Raw genomic sequence first — 21,109 nt, 5'->3', positions numbered from 1 at the left:
GTAATATTGAGGTTGTTCCTCCTGTCCTGTTCAGTAATGTTGAGGTTGTTCCACCTGTCCTGTTCAGTAATGTTGAGGTTGTTCCTCCTGTCCTGTTCAGTAATGTTGAGGTTGTTTTACCTGTCCTGTTCAGTAATATTGAGGTTGTTCCACCTGTCCTGTTCAGTAATGTTGAGGTTGTTTTACCTGTCCTGTTCAGTAATGTTGAGGTTGTTTCACCTGTCCTGTTCAGTAATGTTGAGGTTGTTCCTCCTGTCCTGTACAGTAATATTGAGGTTGTTCCTCCTGTCCTGTTCAGTAATGTTGGTTGTTCCACCTGTCCTGTACAGTAATGTTGAGGTTGTTCCTCCTGTCCTGTTCAGTAATGTTGGTTGTTCCACCTGTCCTGTACAGTAATATTGAGGTTGTTCCTCCTGTTCAGTAATGTTGAGGTTGTTCCACCTGTCCTGTTCAGTAATGTTGAGGTTGTTTTACCTGTCCTGTTCAGTAATGTTGAGGTTGTTTTACCTGTCCTGTTCAGTAATGTTGTTGAGGTTGTTCCTCCTGTCCTGTACAGTAATGTTGTTGAGGTTGTTCCTCCTGTCCTGTACAGTAATGTTGTTGAGGTTGTTCTTCCTGTCCTGTACAGTAATGTTGTTGAGGTTGTTCTTCCTGTCCTGTACAGTAATGTTGTTGAGGTTGTTCTTCCTGTCCTGTACAGTAATGTTGTTGAGGTTGTTCCTCCTGTCCTGTTCAGTAATGTTGAGGTTGTTCCTCCTGTCCTGTACAGTAATGTTGAGGTTGTTCTACCTGTCCTGTCCTGTTCAGTAATGTTGTTGAGGTTGTTCCTCCTGTCCTGTTCAGTAATGTTGAGGTTGTTCCTCCTGTCCTGTTCAGTAATGTTGAGGTTGTTCCTCCTGTCCTGTTCAGTAATGTTGAGGTTGTTCCTCCTGTCCTGTTCAGTAATGTTGAGGTTGTTCCTCCTGTCCTGTTCAGTAATGTTGAGGTTGTTCCACCTGTCCTGTTCAGTAATGTTGAGGTTGTTCCTCCTGTCCTGTTCAGTAATGTTGAGGTTGTTCCTCCTGTCCTGTTCAGTAATGTTGAGGTTGTTCCTCCTGTCCTGTTCAGTAATGTTGAGGTTGTTCCTCCTGTCCTGTTCAGTAATGTTGAGGTTGTTCCTCCTGTCCTGTTCAGTAATGTTGAGGTTGTTCCACCTGTTCAGTAATGTTGAGGTTGTTCCTCCTGTCCTGTTCAGTAATGTTGTTGAGGTTGTTCCTCATTCTCTTCTTTCCTTATTTCTTTGTCTTATTTGGAATGTTTTTCCTCCTTTGTGTCCCCGTCGTCTTACGTCAGGTGACGTCGCTCGTCCCTTTAAAGTCCGACGTAGGACGCCGGTGTGTCCCTCCCAGAGGCGTGTGTGTCCCTCCCAGAGGCGTGTGTGTCCCTCCCAGAGGCGTGTGTGTCCCTCCCAGAGGCGTGTGTGTCCCTCCCAGAGGCGTGTGTGTAGTGTACAGTGGTAGGTAGGTCATAGCCCGGCCCATGCGAGGCTGCTGGAGTAACAGTGATCTGTGCCTGTGTGAGGGACCGTCCCCAGTCCATCAGAGTCCAGACAGTCAAACACTATACTCTCCACATCAACCTCCACGTCTTCTGCAAAAAAACAAAAAACAACACATCTCAGGTTATCAAAGACAATCTATAATCTGTCAAATATGACTGGGAAAAATACAAATCTGTTCAAATCGCAGACTCAAATTTCTCCTAAAATCAATGCGTGTTTTAGTTGTACTTAAGACACCATATTTCTGATATGAAACATTAAGCTGAATAACTTTAAACATGCCAGACACCTAAACTGGATAACTGCCCTCTAAAAAATAAAAAGATGAGACCTACATCCCTAACATGCAAAGGTGTTTATTTACAAGTGATCTCAGAACAGAAAACACTTCCTGAAGATCAGACGTACATCCCTAACATGGACATGAACATGGAGAAGAGCTGGGACCGAGACCATCTCAGTGTGAAAACACTTCCTGAAGATGAGAGACCTACATCCCTAACATGGAGATGAACAATTAACCCTCAGTGTAAAAACTTCCTGAAGATGTAGACCTACATCCCTAACATGGAGATGAACATGGAGAAGAGCTGGGACCGAGACCATCTCAGTGTGAAAACACTTCCTGAAGATGTAGACCTACATCCCTAACATGGAGATGAACATGGAGAAGAGCTGGGACCGAGACCATCTCAGTGTGAAAACACTTCCTGAAGATGTAGACCTACATCCCTAACATGGAGAAGAGCTGGGACCGAGACCATCTCAGTGTGAAAACACTTCCTGAAGATGTAGACCTATACATCCCTAACAAATGGATATTCCCAGGTTACATTTTGAGAGAGATACTAAACATGGGTAAGAGAGCTGTGATTGGATACTAAACATGGGTAAGGGAGCTGTGATTGGATACTAAACATGGGTAAGGGAGCTGTGATTGGTTACTAAACATGGGTAAGAGAGCTGTGATTGGATACTAAACATGGGTAAGGGAGCTGTGATTGGATACTAAACATGGGTAAGGGAGCTGTGATTGGTTACTAAACATGGGTAAGGGAGCTGTGATTGGATACTAAACATGGGTAAGGGAGCTGTGATTGGATACTAAACATGGGTAAGGGAGCTGTGATTGGTTACTAAACATGGGTAAGAGAGCTGTGATTGGATACTAAACATGGGTAAGAGAGCTGTGATTGGATACTAAACATGGGTAAGGGAGCTGTGATTGGTTACTAAACATGGGTAAGAGAGCTGTGATTGGATACTAAACATGGGTAAGAGAGCTGTGATTGGTTACTAAACATGGGTAAGAGAGCTGTGATTGGTTACTAAACATGGGTAAGAGAGCTGTGATTGGAGAAGAGAGCTGTGATTGGAGAAGAGAGCTGTGACGGCCGTGAGACTCACCTCTGTCAGAGTCAGATCTCTCTGAAGAGGACATGGCTGCTGATCCCAGGCTGTCGTTCCTCATCCTCTCTGAGACCGCTCCAGCTCCTCCCTGACCCCCAGGGCCCAGACCAGTCAGACCCCCCAGGCCTCCATGTCCCTGCAGCTGCTCTAGCCTCACCCTCAGCTCTCTCTGCTCCCAACGCAGACGACCCTTCAACTGCTCCGCACGTTCATCCTGATCCTGCAGCTTCTGATGGGGGCAAAGGAGAGAGACATGAGGACACTTATACAGAGAGAGACATGAGGACAGTTATACAGAGAGACATGAGGACAGTTATACAGAGAGACATGAGGACAGTTATACAGAGAGAGATGAGGACAGTTATACAGAGAGAGATGAGGACAGTTATACAGAGAGAGAGAGACATGAGGACAGTTATACAGAGAGAGACATGAGGACAGTTATATACAGATATACAGAGAGACATGAGGACAGTTATACAGAGAGAGACATGAGGACAGATATACAGAGAGACATGAGGACAGTTATACAGAGAGAGACATGAGGACAGTTATACAGAGAGAGACATGAGGACAGTTATACAGAGAGAGAGAGACATGAGGACAGATATACAGAGAGAGACATGAGGACAGTTATACAGAGAGAGATGAGGACAGTTATACAGAGACAGATACAGAGAGATGAGGACAGATATGAGGACAGATATACAGAGAGACACGAGGACAGTTATACAGAGAGACATGAGGACAGTTATACAGAGAGACATGAGGACAGTTATACAGAGAGAGACATGAGGACAGTTATACAGAGAGAGATGAGGACAGATATACAGAGAGATATGAGGACAGATATACAGAGAGAGACATGAGGACACTTATACAGAGAGACATGAGGACAGTTATACAGAGAGAGAGACATGAGGACAGTTATACAGAGAGAGACATGAGGACAGTTATACAGAGAGAGACATGAGGACAGTTATACAGAGAGACATGAGGACAGTTATACAGAGAGACACGAGGACAGTTATACAGAGAGACATGAGGACAGTTATACAGAGAGACATGAGGACAGTTATACAGAGAGAGACATGAGAACAGTTATACAGAGAGAGATGAGGACAGATATACAGAGAGATATGAGGACAGATATACAGAGAGAGACATGAGGACACTTATACAGAGAGACATGAGGACAGTTATACAGAGAGACATGAGGACAGTTATACAGAGAGACATGAGGACACTTATACAGAGAGAGACATGAGGACAGTTATACAGAGAGAGACATGAGGACAGCTATACAGAGAGACATGAGGACAGTTATACAGAGAGACATGAGGACAGTTATACAGAGAGACATGAGGACAGTTATACAGAGAGAGACATGAGGACAGTTATACAGAGAGACATGAGGACAGTTATACAGAGAGAGACATGAGGACAGTTATACAGAGAGAGATGAGGACAGTTATACAGAGAGACATGAGGACAGATATACAGAGAGAGACATGAGGACAGTTATACAGAGAGACATGAGGACAGATATACAGAGAGATATGAGGACAGATATACAGAGAGACATGAGGACAGATATACAGAGAGATATGAGGACAGTTATACAGAGAGAGACATGAGGACAGTTATACAGAGAGAGATGAGGACAGTTATACAGAGAGACATGAGGACAGTTATACAGAGAGACATGAGGACAGTTATACAGAGAGAGAGAGAGAGAGACATGAGGACAGTTATACAGAGAGACACGAGGACAGTTATACAGAGAGACATGAGGACAGTTATACAGAGAGACATGAGGACAGTTATACAGAGAGAGAGACATGAGGACAGTTATACAGAGAGACATGAGGACAGTTATACAGAGAGAGAGAGACATGAGGACAGTTATACAGAGAGAGATGAGGACAGTTATACAGAGAGACATGAGGACAGTTATACAGAGAGAGAGAGACATGAGGACAGTTATACAGAGAGAGAGAGACATGAGGACAGTTATACAGAGAGACATGAGGACAGTTATACAGAGAGACATGAGGACAGTTATACAGAGAGACATGAGGACAGTTATACAGAGAGACATGAGGACAGTTATACAGAGAGACATGAGGACAGTTATACAGAGAGACATGAGGACAGTTATACAAAGAGAGAGACACATGAGTAAAGCTAGTAATGGTTAGGGTTTAGGGTAGTGGTTAGGGTAGGGTTTTGGGTAGTGGTTAGGGTTTAGGGTAGTGGTTAGGGTAGGGTTTTGGGTAGTGGTTAGGGTTTAGGGTAATGGTTAGGGTTTAGGGTAGTGGTTCGGGTTAGGGTAGGGTTTAGGGTAGTGTTTAGGGTTAGGGCTTAGGGTAGTGGGCATGGTTTAAGGTAGTGGTTAGGGTAATGGGTAGTGGTTAGGGTAGGCTTTTGGGTAGTGGTTAGGGTTTAGGGTAATGGTTCGGGTTTAGGGTAGTGGTTCGGGTTAGGGTAGGGTTTAGGGTAGTGTTTAGGGTTAGGGTAGGGTTTAGGGTAGTGTTTAGGGTTAGGGTAGGGTTTAGGGTAGTGTTTAGGGTTAGGAGGGTAGGGTTTAGGGTAGTGTTTAGGGTTAGGGTAGGGTTTAGGGTAGTGTTTAGGGTTAGGGTAGGGTTTAGGGTAGTGGGCAGGGTTTAGGGTAGTGGTTCGGGTTAGGGTAGGATTTAGGGTAGTGGGCAGGGTTTAGGGTAGTGGGCAGGGTTTAGGGTAGTGGGCAGGGTTTAGTGTTAGGGCAGGGTTTAGGGTTAGGGCAGGGTTTAAGGTTAGGGCAGGGTTTAGGGTAGTGGGCAGAGTTTAGGGTTAGGGCAGGGTTTAGGGTAGTGGGCAGGGTTTAGGGTAGTGGGCAGGGTTTAGGGTAGTGGGCAGGGTTTAGCTGTGTGTTCATCTCACCTTGATGTGTGTCTGAGCCCGTCTCAGCAGGTTCAGGGTGGTGTTTCTCATGGAGTCAGACACCTGAGGAACCTGCTGCTTCAACTGTTCCAGGTGGTGTCTCAACTGAGCACGTCTGTTACAACAACACAATGAGACAATGTTACAACAACACAATGAGACAATGTTACAACAACACAATGAGACAATGTTACAACAACACAATGAGACAATGTTACAACAACACAATGAGACAATGACACAATGTTAGAACAACACAATGAGACAATGTTACAACAACACAATGAGACAATGAGACAATGTTACAACAACACAATGAGACAATGAGACAATGTTACAACAACACAATGAGACAATGTTACAACAACACAATGAGCGAATGAGACAATGTTAGAACAACACAATGAGACAATGTTACAACAACACAATGAAACAATGTCTCACTGAGCACGTCTGTTACAATAATATAACTATTCATAAACTAGACCCTGCCCTGTCCAGACTAGTGCCCTGTCCAGGGGATGTACTGTACATTAAGCTGCATCACTGTACAGAAACAGGAGATGGTCTCCTGCCCTATGGGCCGTTCTGGTTCACTCTACAGAAACAGGAGATGGACTCCTGCCCTACGGGCCGTTCTGGTTCACTCTACAGAAACAGGAGATGGACTCCTGCCCTATGGGACAATGGTTCACGCTACAGAAACAGGAGATGGACTCCTGACGTTCTGTTCACTCTACAGAAACAGGAGATGGACTCCTGCCCTACGGGCCGTTCTGGTTCACTCTACAGAAACAGGAGATGGACTCCTGCCCTACACGTTCTGTTCACTCTACAGAAACAGGAGATGGACTCCTGCCCTAACTGGTTCACTCTACAGAAACAGGAGATGGACTCCTGCCCTACGGTCCGTTCTGGTTCCTCTACAGAAACAGGAGATGGACTCCTGCCCTACGGGCCGTTCTGGTTCACTCTACAGAAACAGGAGATGGACTCCTGCCCTACGGGCCGTTCTGGTTCACTCTACAGAAACAGGAGATGGACTCCTGCCCTACGGGCCGTTCTGGTTCACTCTACAGAAACAGGAGATGGACTCCTGCCCTACGGGCCGTTCTGGTTCACTCTACAGAAACAGGAGATGGACTCCTGCCCTATGGGCCGTTCTGGTTCACTCTACAGAAACAGGAGATGGACTCCTGCCCTACGGGCCGTTCTGGTTCACTCTACAGAAACAGGAGATGGACTCCTGCCCTACGGGCCGTTCTGGTTCGGACAAGGCTACATACTTTATTTAATAAAACTCAAGCCCAGTTGCACTTAAACATGAAATGAAATAAGATGTAAAGGAGTGGCTGTCTATAAAAAGCAACAGATCCCTTTGAAAACGGCCTGTGGCATCGATGAGTCACAGACAGTTATTCTTGTGTCCAAATTGACTACTTAGTGTAAATAGGATCATTTTGGTAATAAAGTCATTATCTGCCTCTCCAGTTCTAGCTGTGCCACTAGAGATCCTGGTTCGAGTCTAGACTCTGTCACAGCCGGCCACGACCGGGAGATCCATGAGACGGCGCACAATTGGCCCAGCGTCGTCTGGGATAGGGGAGGGTTTGGCCCAGCGTTGTCCGCGTTAGGGGAGGGTTTGGCCCAGCGTCGTCCGGGTTAGGGGAGGGTTTGGCCCAGCGTCGTCCGGGTTAGGCGAGGGTTTGGCCCAGCGTCGTCCGGGTTAGGGGAGGGTTTGGCCCGGCAGGGATGTTCCTGTCCCATCGCACACTAGCGTCTCCTGTGGCGGGCCGGGTGCAATGCACGCTGACACTGTCGCCAGGTGCACAATGTGTCCTCCGACACATTGGTGCGGCCGGCTTCCGGGTTAAGTGGGCGTTGTGTCAAGAAGCAGTGCGGCTTGGCTGGGTTGTGTTTCGGAGGACACACGGCTCTCGACCTTCGCCTCTCCCGAGTACATACGGGAGTTGCAGCGATGGGACAAGACTGTAACTACCAATTGGATACCACGAAATTGGGGAGAAAAAGGGGAGAAAAAAAAGAAAAGAAAAAGAACTAAATACATTTTAAAAATAAAGTCAGTCATCTAAAACTAAGTTTGGAACATCTGTGCGTCACAAGAAGTAAGTGAAGGCCCACTAATGTCCATTTGCCCACTAACATGGGGTGAACCTCTTTTCAGTTCGCTGCAGCTAGCGCCTGGAACGAGCTGCAACAAACACTCAAACTGGATCGTTTTATCTCCATGTCTTCATTCAACGACTCCATCATGGAGACTCTTACTGACAGTTGTGGCTGCTTTGCGTGATGTGTTGTTGTCTCTACCTTCTTGCCCTTTGTGCTGTTGTCTGGACCAATAATGTTTGTACCATGTTTTTGTGCTGCTACCATGTTGTGTTGCTACCATGTTGTTGTCATGTCGTGCTGCTACCATGTTGTTGTCATGTTGTGCTGCTACCATGTTGTACTGCTGCTACGTTGTGTTGCTACCATGTTGTTGTCATGTTGTGTTGCTACCATGTTGTTGTCATGTTGTGCTGCTACCATGTTGTTGTCATGTTGTGCTGCTACCATGTTGTTGTCATGTTGTGCTGCTACCATGTTGTTGTCATGTTGTGCTGCTACCATGTTGTTGTCATGTTGTGCTGCTACCATGTTGTTCTGCTACCATGTTGTTGTCATGTTGTGCTGCTACCATTGTGTTGTCATGTTGTGCTGCTACCATGTTGTTGTCATGTTGTGCTGCTACCATGTTGTTGTCATGTTGTGCTGCTACCATGTTGCGTTGCTACCATGTTGTTGTCATGTTGTGCTATTACCATGTTGTGTTGCTACCATGTTGTTGTCATGTTGTGCTGCTACCATGTTGTGTTGCTACCATGTTGTTGTCATGTTGTGTTGCTGCCTTGATATGTTGTTGTCTTAGATCTCTCTTTATGTAGTGTTGTCTCGTCGTGATGTGTGTTTTGTCCTATATTTATATATTGTTTTAATTTTTAATCCCCGTCCCCACAGGAGGCCTTTTGCCTTTTGGTAGGCCATCATTGTAAATAAGAATTTGTTGTAAACTGACTTGAATAGTTAAATAAATATAAATAAATGAACAGCTGCTGGGATCGCTCTCTATCCACTAGCACAGACAGTGAGACAGACCTGCCCAGCAGCTCTCTATCCACTAGCACAGACAGTGAGACAGACCTGCCCAGCAGCTCTCTATCCACTAGCACAGACAGTGAGACAGACCTGCCCAGCAGCTCTCTATCCACTAGCACAGACAGTGAGACAGACCTGCCCAGCAGCTCTCTCCATCCACTGCCCAGCACAGACTAGCACAGACAGTGAGACAGACCTGCCCAGCAGCTCTCTATCCACTAGCACAGACAGTGAGACAGACCTGCCCAGCAGATCCACTAGCACAGACAGTGAGACAGACCTGCCCAGCAGCTCTCTATCCACTAGCACAGACAGTGAGACAGACCTGCCCAGCAGCTCTCTATCCACTAGCACAGACAGTGAGACAGACCTGCCCAGCAGCTCTCTATCCACTAGCACAGACAGTGAGACAGACCTGCCCAGCAGCTCTCTATCCACTAGCACAGACAGTGAGACAGACCTGCCCAGCAGCTCTCTATCCACTAGCACAGACAGTGAGACAGACCTGCCCAGCAGCTCTCTATCCACTAGCACAGACAGTGAGACAGACCTGCCCAGCAGCTCTCTATCCACTAGCACAGACAGTGAGACAGACCTGCCCAGCAGCTCTCTATCCACTAGCACAGACAGTGAGACAGACCTGCCCAGCAGCTCTCTATCCACTAGCACAGACAGTGAGACAGACCTGCCCAGCAGCTCTCTATCCACTAGCACAGACAGTGAGACAGACCTGCCCAGCAGCTCTCTATCCACTAGCACAGACAGTGAGACAGACCTGCCCAGCAGCTCTCTATCCACTAGCACAGACAGTGAGACAGACCTGCCCAGCAGCTCTCTATCCACTAGCACAGACAGTGAGACAGACCTGCCCAGCAGCTCTCTATCCACTAGCACAGACAGTGAGACAGACCTGCCCAGCAGCTCTCTATCCACTAGCACAGACAGTGAGACAGACCTGCCCAGCAGCTCTCTATCCACTAGCACAGACAGTGAGACAGACCTGCCCAGCAGCTCTCTATCCACTAGCACAGACAGTGAGACAGACCTGCCCAGCAGCTCTCTATCCACTAGCACAGACAGTGAGACAGACCTGCCCAGCAGCTCTCTATCCACTAGCACAGACAGTGAGACAGACCTGCCCAGCAGCTCTCTATCCACTAGCACAGACAGTGAGACAGACCTGCCCAGCAGCTCTCTATCCACTAGCACAGACAGTGAGACAGACCTGCCCAGCAGCTCTCTATCCACTAGCACAGACAGTGAGACAGACCTGCCCAGCAGCTCTCTATCCACTAGCACAGACAGTGAGACAGACCTGCCCAGCAGCTCTCTATCCACTAGCACAGACAGTGAGACAGACCTGCCCAGCAGCTCTCTATCCACTAGCACAGACAGTGAGACAGACCTGCCCAGCAGCTCTCTATCCACTAGCACAGACAGTGAGACAGACCTGCCCAGCAGCTCTCTATCCACTAGCACAGACAGTGAGACAGACCTGCCCAGCAGCTCTCTATCCACTAGCACAGACAGTGAGACAGACCTGCCCAGCAGCTCTCTATCCACTAGCACAGACAGTGAGACAGACCTGCCCAGCAGCTCTCTATCCACTAGCACAGACAGTGAGACAGACCTGCCCAGCAGCTCTCTATCCACTAGCACAGACAGTGAGACAGACCTGCCCAGCAGCTCTCTATCCACTAGCACAGACAGTGAGACAGACCTGCCCAGCAGCTCTCTATCCACTAGCACAGACAGTGAGACAGACCTGCCCAGCAGCTCTCTATCCACTAGCACAGACAGTGAGACAGACCTGCCCAGCAGCTCTCTATCCACTAGCACAGACAGTGAGACAGACCTGCCCAGCAGCTCTCTATCCACTAGCACAGACAGTGAGACAGACCTGCCCAGCAGCTCTCTATCCACTAGCACAGACAGTGAGACAGACCTGCCCAGCAGCTCTCTATCCACTAGCACAGACAGTGAGACAGACCTGCCCAGCAGCTCTCTATCCACTAGCACAGACAGTGAGACAGACCTGCCCAGCAGCTCTCTATCCACTAGCACAGACAGTGAGACAGACCTGCCCAGCAGCTCTCTATCCACTAGCACAGACAGTGAGACAGACCTGCCCAGCAGCTCTCTATCCACTAGCACAGACAGTGAGACAGACCTGCCCAGCAGCTCTCTATCCACTAGCACAGACAGTGAGACAGACCTGCCCAGCAGCTCTCTATCCACTAGCACAGACAGTGAGACAGACCTGCCCAGCAGCTCTCTATCCACTAGCACAGACAGTGAGACAGACCTGCCCAGCAGCTCTCTATCCACTAGCACAGACAGTGAGACAGACCTGCCCAGCAGCTCTCTATCCACTAGCACAGACAGTGAGACAGACCTGCCCAGCAGCTCTCTATCCACTAGCACAGACAGTGAGACAGACCTGCCCAGCAGCTCTCTATCCACTAGCACAGACAGTGAGACAGACCTGCCCAGCAGCTCTCTATCCACTAGCACAGACAGTGAGACAGACCTGCCCAGCAGCTCTCTATCCACTAGCACAGACAGTGAGACAGACCTGCCCAGCAGCTCTCTATCCACTAGCACAGACAGTGAGACAGACCTGCCCAGCAGCTCTCTATCCACTAGCACAGACAGTGAGACAGACCTGCCCAGCAGCTCTCTATCCACTAGCACAGACAGTGAGACAGACCTGCCCAGCAGCTCTCTATCCACTAGCACAGACAGTGAGACAGACCTGCCCAGCAGCTCTCTATCCACTAGCACAGACAGTGAGACAGACCTGCCCAGCAGCTCTCTATCCACTAGCACAGACAGTGAGACAGACCTGCCCAGCAGCTCTCTATCCACTAGCACAGACAGTGAGACAGACCTGCCCAGCAGCTCTCTATCCACTAGCACAGACAGTGAGACAGACCTGCCCAGCAGCACAGACTGAGACAGACCTATCCACTAGCACAGACAGTGAGACAGACCTGCCCAGCAGCTCTCTATCCACTAGCACAGACAGTGAGACAGACCTGCCCAGCAGCTCTCTATCCACTAGCACAGACAGTGAGACAGACCTGCCCAGCAGCTCTCTATCCACTAGCACAGACAGTGAGACAGACCTGCCCAGCAGCTCTCTATCCACTAGCACAGACAGTGAGACAGACCTGCCCAGCAGCTCTCTATCCACTAGCACAGACAGTGAGACAGACCTGCCCAGCAGCTCTCTATCCACTAGCACAGACAGTGAGACAGACCTGCCCAGCAGCTCTCTATCCACTAGCACAGACAGTGAGACAGACCTGCCCAGCAGCTCTCTATCCACTAGCACAGACAGTGAGACAGACCTGCCCAGCAGCTCCAACTTTGTTTACACAAGACAAAACATTGTAAAAAAAAATTACTTGTGAAATACTGCGCCAAACAACTTAGATAGATTTCAATTGCCTAACTAAAACATCCTTGGGAAAAAAAACGTCAAGATTAATTACAGACTTCTTGAGTTGTTTTAGATTAATCCTGGGGATTTTGAGGAAGTGAATTAGGCTTCCGCGTCTACATTGTCTGATGAGGGACAATCATCATTAACCAAACGCAGAATCTGTCAGGAAACACGTCTCCAAGTGCTGAAATTAGTTTTTTTTCTTATGAACAACAGAAAAACACGCGTGTTAATCGGCGTGTTCAGTGGCTCTTTAACAGTTATCTTTAGTTTTATGCCTGTGTTGTCACTATTATAATTAGACATGTACCAATGGAAATCTACACAGTGGTTGCCGAAGGTAGAATGTCACAGGACTGATAGAATGGCTCTTTACCTGTGCTTCTCCAACTCATTATGGACTGTCCTGTGGACGAAGAAAGCACATTCATTATTAGTGAGTTTATAAACACTAAAGCATAAAGTCTTTATTACGTATTTCAGATTCATAATATATCATTTTAACAATAAAAAGAACACTCGTCAGCACACATTCTTCAGTACCCCGTCCCTAGCTAGCTGTCAGACAGACTAGTAGTTTCAGAGAGCCAGAGCCCCGTCCCTAGCTAGCTGTCAGACAGACTAGTAGTTTCAGAGAGCCAGAACCCCGTCCCTAGCTAGCTGTCAGACAGACTAGTAGTTTCAGAGAGCCAGAGCCCCGTCCCTAGCTAGCTGTCAGACAGACTAGTAGTTTCAGAGAGCCAGAACCCCGTCCCTAGCTAGCTGTCAGACAGACTAGTAGTTTCAGAGAGCCAGAGCCCCGTCCCTAGCTAGCTGTCAGACAGACTAGTAGTTTCAGAGAGCCAGAGCCCCGTCCCTAGCTAGCTGTCAGACAGACTAGTAGTTTCAGAGAGCCAGAACCCCGTCCCTAGCTAGCTGTCAGACAGACTAGTAGTTTCAGAGAGCCAGAACCCCGTCCCTAGCTAGCTGTCAGACAGACTAGTAGTTTCAGAGAGCCAGAACCCCGTCCCTAGCTAGCTGTCAGACAGACTAGTAGTTTCAGAGAGCCAGAGCCCCGTCCCTAGCTAGCTGTCAGACAGACTAGTAGTTTCAGAGAGCCAGAGCCCCGTCCCTAGCTAGCTGTCAGACAGACTAGTAGTTTCAGAGAGCCAGACCCCGTCCCTAGCTAGCTGTCAGACAGACTAGTAGTTTCAGAGAGCCAGAACCCCGTCCCTAGCTAGCTGTCAGACAGACTAGTAGTTTCAGAGAGCCAGAGCCCCGTCCCTAGCTAGCTGTCAGACAGACTAGTAGTTTCAGAGAGCCAGAACCCCGTCCCTAGCTAGCTGTCAGACAGACTAGTAGTTTCAGAGAGCCAGAACCCCGTCCCTAGCTAGCTGTCAGACAGACTAGTAGTTTCAGAGAGCCAGAACCCCGTCCCTAGCTAGCTGTCAGACAGACTAGTAGTTTCAGAGAGCCAGAACCCCGTCCCTAGCTAGCTGTCAGACAGACTAGTAGTTTCAGAGAGCCAGAACCCCGTCCCTAGCTAGCTGTCAGACAGACTAGTAGTTTCAGAGAGCCAGAGCCCCGTCCCTAGCTAGCTGTCAGACAGACTAGTAGTTTCAGAGAGCCAGAGCCCCGTCCCTAGCTAGCTGTCAGACAGACTAGTAGTTTCAGAGAGCCAGAGCCCCGTCCCTAGCTAGCTGTCAGACAGACTAGTAGTTTCAGAGAGCCAGAACCCCGTCCCTAGCTAGCTGTCAGACAGACTAGTAGTTTCAGAGAGCCAGAACCCCGTCCCTAGCTAGCTGTCAGACAGACTAGTAGTTTCAGAGAGCCAGAACCCCGTCCCTAGCTAGCTGTCAGACAGACTAGTAGTTTCAGAGAGCCAGAACCCCGTCCCTAGCTAGCTGTCAGACAGACTAGTAGTTTCAGAGAGCCAGAACCCCGTCCCTAGCTAGCTGTCAGACAGACTAGTAGTTTCAGAGAGCCAGAACCCCGTCCCTAGCTAGCTGTCAGACAGACTAGTAGTTTCAGAGAGCCAGAACCCCGTCCCTAGCTAGCTGTCAGACAGACTAGTAGTTTCAGAGAGCCAGAGCCCCGTCCCTAGCTAGCTGTCTAGTCAGTTAGAGAGTTATATAATCACCTGTTACTACCGGCAGCCTGCAGCTTCTTGTTCTTCTGCTTCCTCTTCTTCTCAGAGTCCCCTGGACAGTAGAAGGGCAACACTGATGCATAGCCATGCTCTGCCTCTGGAGAGAGAGAGAAAGGAGAGGAGAGGATCGTTTCAATGGGACGTCGTGACATCAAGTCCTTACTTTGGGTTGCAACTAAACTCATGTTTTCATAGACTATTGTAAATGGGAAAATCAATGACAGGCAAAATGAACAAATCAATGAGATTGTAAACACAAAGTTAAATTTGAGGCGTTTGACTGATGCATAGCCATGCTCTGCCTCTGGATAGAAAAGAGCGAAAGGACCATTTTTAATTGACACTCACAGAGCCTTCAGAACGTATTGATACCTTAGACTTTTGCACATCGTGTTGTTGTTACAGACTGAATTTAAAATGGATTCAATGCAGATGTTTGTGTCACTGGACTACATACAATACGCCATAATGTCAAAGTGGACTTATGTTTTTAGAAATGCTAACAACAACAACAAATGAAAACCTGAAATGTCTTTAGTCAATAAGTATTCAGCCTCGGTTGTTATGACAAGCCTAAACTGGTTCAGGAGTACAAATGTGCTTAACAAGTCACATAATAAGTTACATGGACTCACTCTGTGTGCAATAATAGTGTTTAACATGATTTTTGAATGACTACCTCATCTCTGTACCCCCCACACATACAGATAATTGTAAGGTCCCTCAGTTGAGCAGTGAATTTCAAACACAGATTCAACCACAAAGACAAGGGAGGTTTTCCTCAGCTCCCCCGAATCCAACAAAAGTCTAACATTGGGGATGGTCTCTAAATAAAGACATTTAACCATTCTCCTATTATTTATAATACAGGGGTGAATATGTTTTACAGGGGTGAATATGTTTTACAGGGGTGAATATGTTTTAGTGGTGAATATGTTTTAGTGGTAAATATGTTTTAGTGGTGAATATGTTTTAGTGGTGAATATGTTTTAGTGGTGAATATGTTTTAGTGGTAAATATGTTTTAGTGGTGAATATGTTTTAGTGGTGAATATGTTTTACAGTAGTAAATATGTTTTAGTGGTGAATATGTTTTAGTGGTGAATATGTTTTAGTGGTGAATATGTTTTAGTGGTGAATATGTTTTAGTGGTAAATATGTTTTAGTGGTGAATATGTTTTAGTGGTGAATATGTTTTACAGTAGTAAATATGTTTTAGTGGTGAATATGTTTTAGTGGTGAATATGTTTTAGTGGTGAATATGTTTTAGTGGTGAATATGTTTTAGTGGTAAATATGTTTTAGTGGTAAATATGTTTTAGTGGTGAATATGTTTTAGTGGTGAATATGTTTTAGTGGTAAATATGTTTTAGTGGTGAATATGTTTTAGTGGTGAATATGTTTTAGTGGTGAATATGTTTTAGTGGTAAATATGTTTTAGTGGTAAATATGTTTTAGTGGTGAATATGTTTTAGTGGTGAATATGTTTTAGTGGTAAATATGTTTTAGTGGTGAATATGTTTTAGTGGTGAATATGTTTTAGTGGTGAATATGTTTTAGTGGTGAATATGTTTTAGTGGTGAATATGTTTTAGTGGTAAATATGTTTTAGTGGTGAATATGTTTTAGTGGTGAATATGTTTTAGTGTTGAATATGTTTTAGTGGTGAATATGTTTTAGTGGTGAATATGTTTTTGTGGTAAATATGTTTTAGTGGTGAATATGTTTTAGTGGTGAATATGTTTTACAGGGGTGAATATGTTTTAGTGGTAAATATGTTTTAGTGGTGAATATGTTTTAGTGGTGAATATGTTTTAGTGGTGAATATGTTTTAGTGGTGAATATGTTTTAGTGGTAAATATGTTTTAGTGGTGAATATGTTTTAGTGGTGAATATGTTTTAGTGGTGAATATGTTTTAGTGGTGAATATGTTTTAGTGGTGAATATGTTTTAGTGGTAAATATGTTTTAGTGGTGAATATGTTTTAGTGGTGAATATGTTTTACAGTAGTAAATATGTTTTAGTGGTGAATATGTTTTAGTGGTGAATATGTTTTAGTGTTGAATATGTTTTAGTGGTGAATATGTTTTAGTGGTGAATATGTTTTTGTGGTAAATATGTTTTAGTGGTAAATATGTTTTAGTGGTGAATATGTTTTAGTGGTGAATATGTTTTAGTGGTGAATATGTTTTAGTGGTGAATATGTTTTAGTGGTAAATATGTTTTAGTGGTGAATATGTTTTAGTGGTGAATATGTTTTAGTGGTAAATATGTTTTAGTGGTGAATATGTTTTAATGGTAAATATGAAAATAAAAGCTTCCAAATGAAACACCTCCCACCTCTGTGTCTTGGTTTAAACCATGTGTTTCTATGTGGCTCCATCTCCTTGTTGATGAATGATCCAGCCCTCAGTAGTGCTGCATTTCAGCCTCAGCTGAGCTCCTATAAGAACAGATATCCCTTTGGACTTCCCTTTGGACTTCCCTTTGGCCTTCCCTTTGGACTTCCCTTTGGCCTTCCCTTTGGACTTCCCTTTGGACTTCCCTTTGGACTTCCCTTTGGCCTTCTTCTTCCTTTGTTTTTGTCCTTAGCCTTTATTCCATTAGATGTATACATTGATTTATCACTGTCTGCTGTTGTCCGCCAGCTGTTTAGAGCGCTGATTGATTTCACAGGTTGGTATTGGTGTTCTCTGTGAAATCCGTGGCCACAAGAAGTAGTTCACTTATTTAACTTCTTTTGTTTTCTATGAGTATTTGTTTTATTTCCTGGATCAGCTGATGATGGTCAACAACATCACTGATACTAGCCTACTAGACAACTAGCCTACAGCTAGACACCAATATCACTAGACAACTAGCCTACAGCTAGACACCAATATCACTAGATATTAGCCTAGCCTACAGCTAGACACCAATATCACTAGATATTAGCCTAGCCTACAGCTAGACACCAATATCACTAGATATTAGCCTAGCCTACAGCTAGACATCAATATCACTAGATATTAGCCTAGCCTACAGCTAGACACCAATATCACTAGACACCAATATCACTAGACAACTAGCCTACAGCTAGACACCAATATCACTAGACAACTAGCCTACAGCTAGACACCAATATCACTAGACAACTAGCCTACAGCTAGACACCAATATCACTAGACAACTAGCCTACAGCTAGACACCAATATCACTAGACAACTAGCCTACAGCTAGACACCAATATCACTAGACAACTAGCCTACAGCTAGACACCAATATCACTAGACAACTAGCCTACAGCTAGACACCAATATCACTAGACAACTAGCCTACAGCTAGACACCAATATCACTAGACACCAATATCACTAGACAACTAGCCTACAGCTAGACACCAATATCACTAGACACCAATATCACTAGACAACTAGCCTACAGCTAGACACCAATATCACTAGACAACTAGCCTACAGCTAGACACCAATATCACTAGACAACTAGCCTACAGCTAGACACCAATATCACTATACAACTAGCCTACAGCTAGACACCAATATCACTAGACAACTAGCCTACAGCTAGACACCAATATCACTATACAACTAGCCTACAGCTAGACACCACTATCACTAGACAACTAGCCTACAGCTAGACACCAATATCACTAGACACCAATATCACTAGACACCAATATCACTAGACACCAATATCACTAGACAACTAGCCTACAGCTAGACACCAATATCACTAGACACCAATATCACTAGACAACTAGCCTACAGCTAAACACCAATATCACTAGACACCGATATCACTAGACAACTAGCCTACAGCTAGACACCAATATCACTAGACAACTAGCCTACAGCTAGACACCAATATCACTAGACACCAATATCACTAGACACCAATATCACTATACAACTAGCCTACAGCTAGACACCAATATCACTAGACAACTAGCCTACAGCTAGACACCAACATCACTAGACAACTAGCCTACAGCTAGACACCAATATCACTAGACAACTAGCCTACAGCTAGACACCAACATCCCTAGACACCGATATCACTAGACACCAACATCACTAGACACCGATATCACTAGACACCAACATCACTAGACACCGATATCACTAGACAACTAGACTACAGCTAGACACCAACATCACTAGACACCGATATCACTAGACAACTAGACTACAGCTAGACACCAACATCACTAGACACCGATATCACTAGACACCAACATCACTAGACACCGATATCACTAGACACCAACATCACTAGACACCGATATCACTAGACAACTAGACTACAGCTAGACACCAACATCACTAGACACCGATATCACTAGACAACTAGCCTACAGCTAGACACCAATATCACTAGACAACTAGCCTGCAGCTAGACACCAATATCACTAGACAACTAGCCTGCAGCTAGACACCAATATCACTAGACAACTAGCCTACAACTAGACACCAATATCACTAGACACCAATATCACTAGACACCAATATCACTATACAACTAGCCTACAGCTAGACACCAATATCACTAGACACCAATATCACTAGACACCAATATCACTATACAACTAGCCTACAGCTAGACACCAATATCACTAGACACCAATATCACTAGACACCAATATCACTAGACAGACAACAGCTAGACACCAATATCACTAGACACCAGCTAGACACCAGCCTATCAGCTAGACACCAATATCACTAGACAACTAGCCTACAGCTAGACACCAATATCACTAGACAACTAGCCTACAGCTAGACACCAATATCACTAGACAACTAGCCTACAGCTAGACACCAATATCACTAGACACCAATATCACTAGACACCAATATCACTATACAACTAGCCTACAGCTAGACACCAATATCACTAGACACCAATATCACTAGACACCAATATCACTAGACACCAATATCACTAGACATCAATATCACTAGACACCAATATCAATAGACAAGTAGCCTACAGCTAGACACCAATATCACTAGACACCAATATCAATAGACAACTAGCCTACAGCTAGACACCAATAATACCACTAGACAACTAGCCTACATCTAATAGATATTTCTGTATTTCATTTTCAATATATTTGCTAACATTTCTAAATGTTTAGACTTTTTCATTACGGGGTATTGTGTGTAGATGGGTGAAATAATTGTTTTTACCCATTTAGAATTCAAGGCTGTAACACCAGAAAATGTGGAATAAGTCAAGGGGTATGAATACTTTCTGAAGGCTCTGCAAACTGTAGGATGTTTCAGATGACAAATATACACAAGTCCCCAGAACTTAACCGCTACATGGGATATTGAACAACACTCAATAAACAGGTAAAGTGAGGAAATAGCTGTGATTGCAAACACAAAGATCAATTTTATGCGGTTGGCTATTGTGCAGAAGAAAGAAAGCCGGGTGTCGTCTGTTCTATTCTTCCATCCAAGTGTCAGACACAGATGCTGCTGACGTTTGGTTTTTTCGGGGTTTTTGGCGCGATCACCCAATTGTATCACAGTACATCAATATGGGCTATTTTGGTTATTCGTGCCAGTTGGCTACAAAGAACAACTGCTGGAATTGCAAAATGTTTATTGGTTCATTCATTGTCATTCATAAATTCTATCGCTGCTCTGGCTTTATTTTCAAACCGCTCCAGACTTGGCGCCTTTGTGTACAACGATGAGTCCCGTATCTAGGTCACAGAGTCAGATATGAAGCGCCGCATAAAACCTAGGCTCCCTTAACTGCTTACTGCACCGAGTTATTACTGAATTGTAACGATCTTAACCGTAACATGCACAATCTATGTCAGATATTTGCAGTTAATTAATAGATATTCGCTATTTGTGTACATTTCGTTATTATGCCCCAGCTGGTTGACAAGTGAAGTTGACAGACAGAACAGAAACCTTAAGTTACCTCGTTCTCTTCTCTCCAAGAACTCAGCAGCTTGCAGAAGAACCTGAATGTTGCAAGTGTTCGCGTCCATTGTAAATAGTTGAAATATAGGTAAAATATACCAATCAAAATGTATCTCAACGACAGAGTGCTGCAGTAGTATGTGCTTGGTCTTCTGCACTTCAGTGAGGAATCACCTTCTCTGACGACGTGATTGACGTCAGTCCGCCGCCTCCCAGACTACCGCTCCCTTGTTTTCCAGCCGCCTCCGTCCGAGAGCGCGCGATTTTCACTTTGAAATATGAACAGCCTAATAATAGAACAGAACAACAGGTCGACACATTTTCTCGACATATGACCTTAATAAACGATTATATATATTTTTTAATCCAGAACATGTTGTATTGACATCTAAAAAAATACGTTTTTATTTATATGTTTTTTTATAATGAGACCTTCCTCCAAGTACGTTGAAACTGAAAACAACTTAAAGTGAGAAGTTCTTATGCCGTCAGTCGTTTTGTCTTCTTCTGTTTTGGTGTTCAAGAGGATTGTGTCTATATTTTTAATCATTCCACAATAGTCTA

At 45.2% G+C, this 21,109-nt stretch overlaps 2 protein-coding genes across 2 annotated transcripts; one reads left to right on the top strand and one right to left on the bottom strand.

Annotated features, from left to right (window-relative positions):
• The first annotated feature begins 431 nt into the window (after positions 1 to 431).
• Positions 432 to 1,509, top strand: LOC121846959. Its single transcript, XM_042326160.1, has 2 exons — positions 432 to 746; positions 821 to 1,509. The coding sequence occupies exons 1-2, from the start codon at positions 457 to 459 to the stop codon at positions 1,497 to 1,499; spliced, it is 969 nt and encodes a 322-aa protein (XP_042182094.1). The 5' UTR covers positions 432 to 456; the 3' UTR covers positions 1,500 to 1,509.
• Positions 1,068 to 20,752, bottom strand: mxd3 (MAX dimerization protein 3). Its single transcript, XM_042326161.1, has 6 exons — positions 20,544 to 20,752; positions 14,596 to 14,701; positions 12,853 to 12,882; positions 5,873 to 5,987; positions 2,948 to 3,179; positions 1,068 to 1,629 (listed from the first exon to the last, which is right to left on the bottom strand). Exons 1-6 carry the CDS (start codon positions 20,611 to 20,613, stop codon positions 1,505 to 1,507), a joined length of 678 nt encoding a protein of 225 aa, XP_042182095.1. The 5' UTR covers positions 20,614 to 20,752; the 3' UTR covers positions 1,068 to 1,504.
• Positions 20,753 to 21,109: the final 357 nt, after the last annotated feature.

This window comes from Oncorhynchus tshawytscha, linkage group LG08 (genome assembly GCF_018296145.1).
Source record: "Oncorhynchus tshawytscha isolate Ot180627B linkage group LG08, Otsh_v2.0, whole genome shotgun sequence".
Classification (NCBI taxonomy): domain Eukaryota; kingdom Metazoa; phylum Chordata; class Actinopteri; order Salmoniformes; family Salmonidae; genus Oncorhynchus; species Oncorhynchus tshawytscha.
This window is presented reverse-complemented; position numbering and strand designations above follow the sequence as displayed.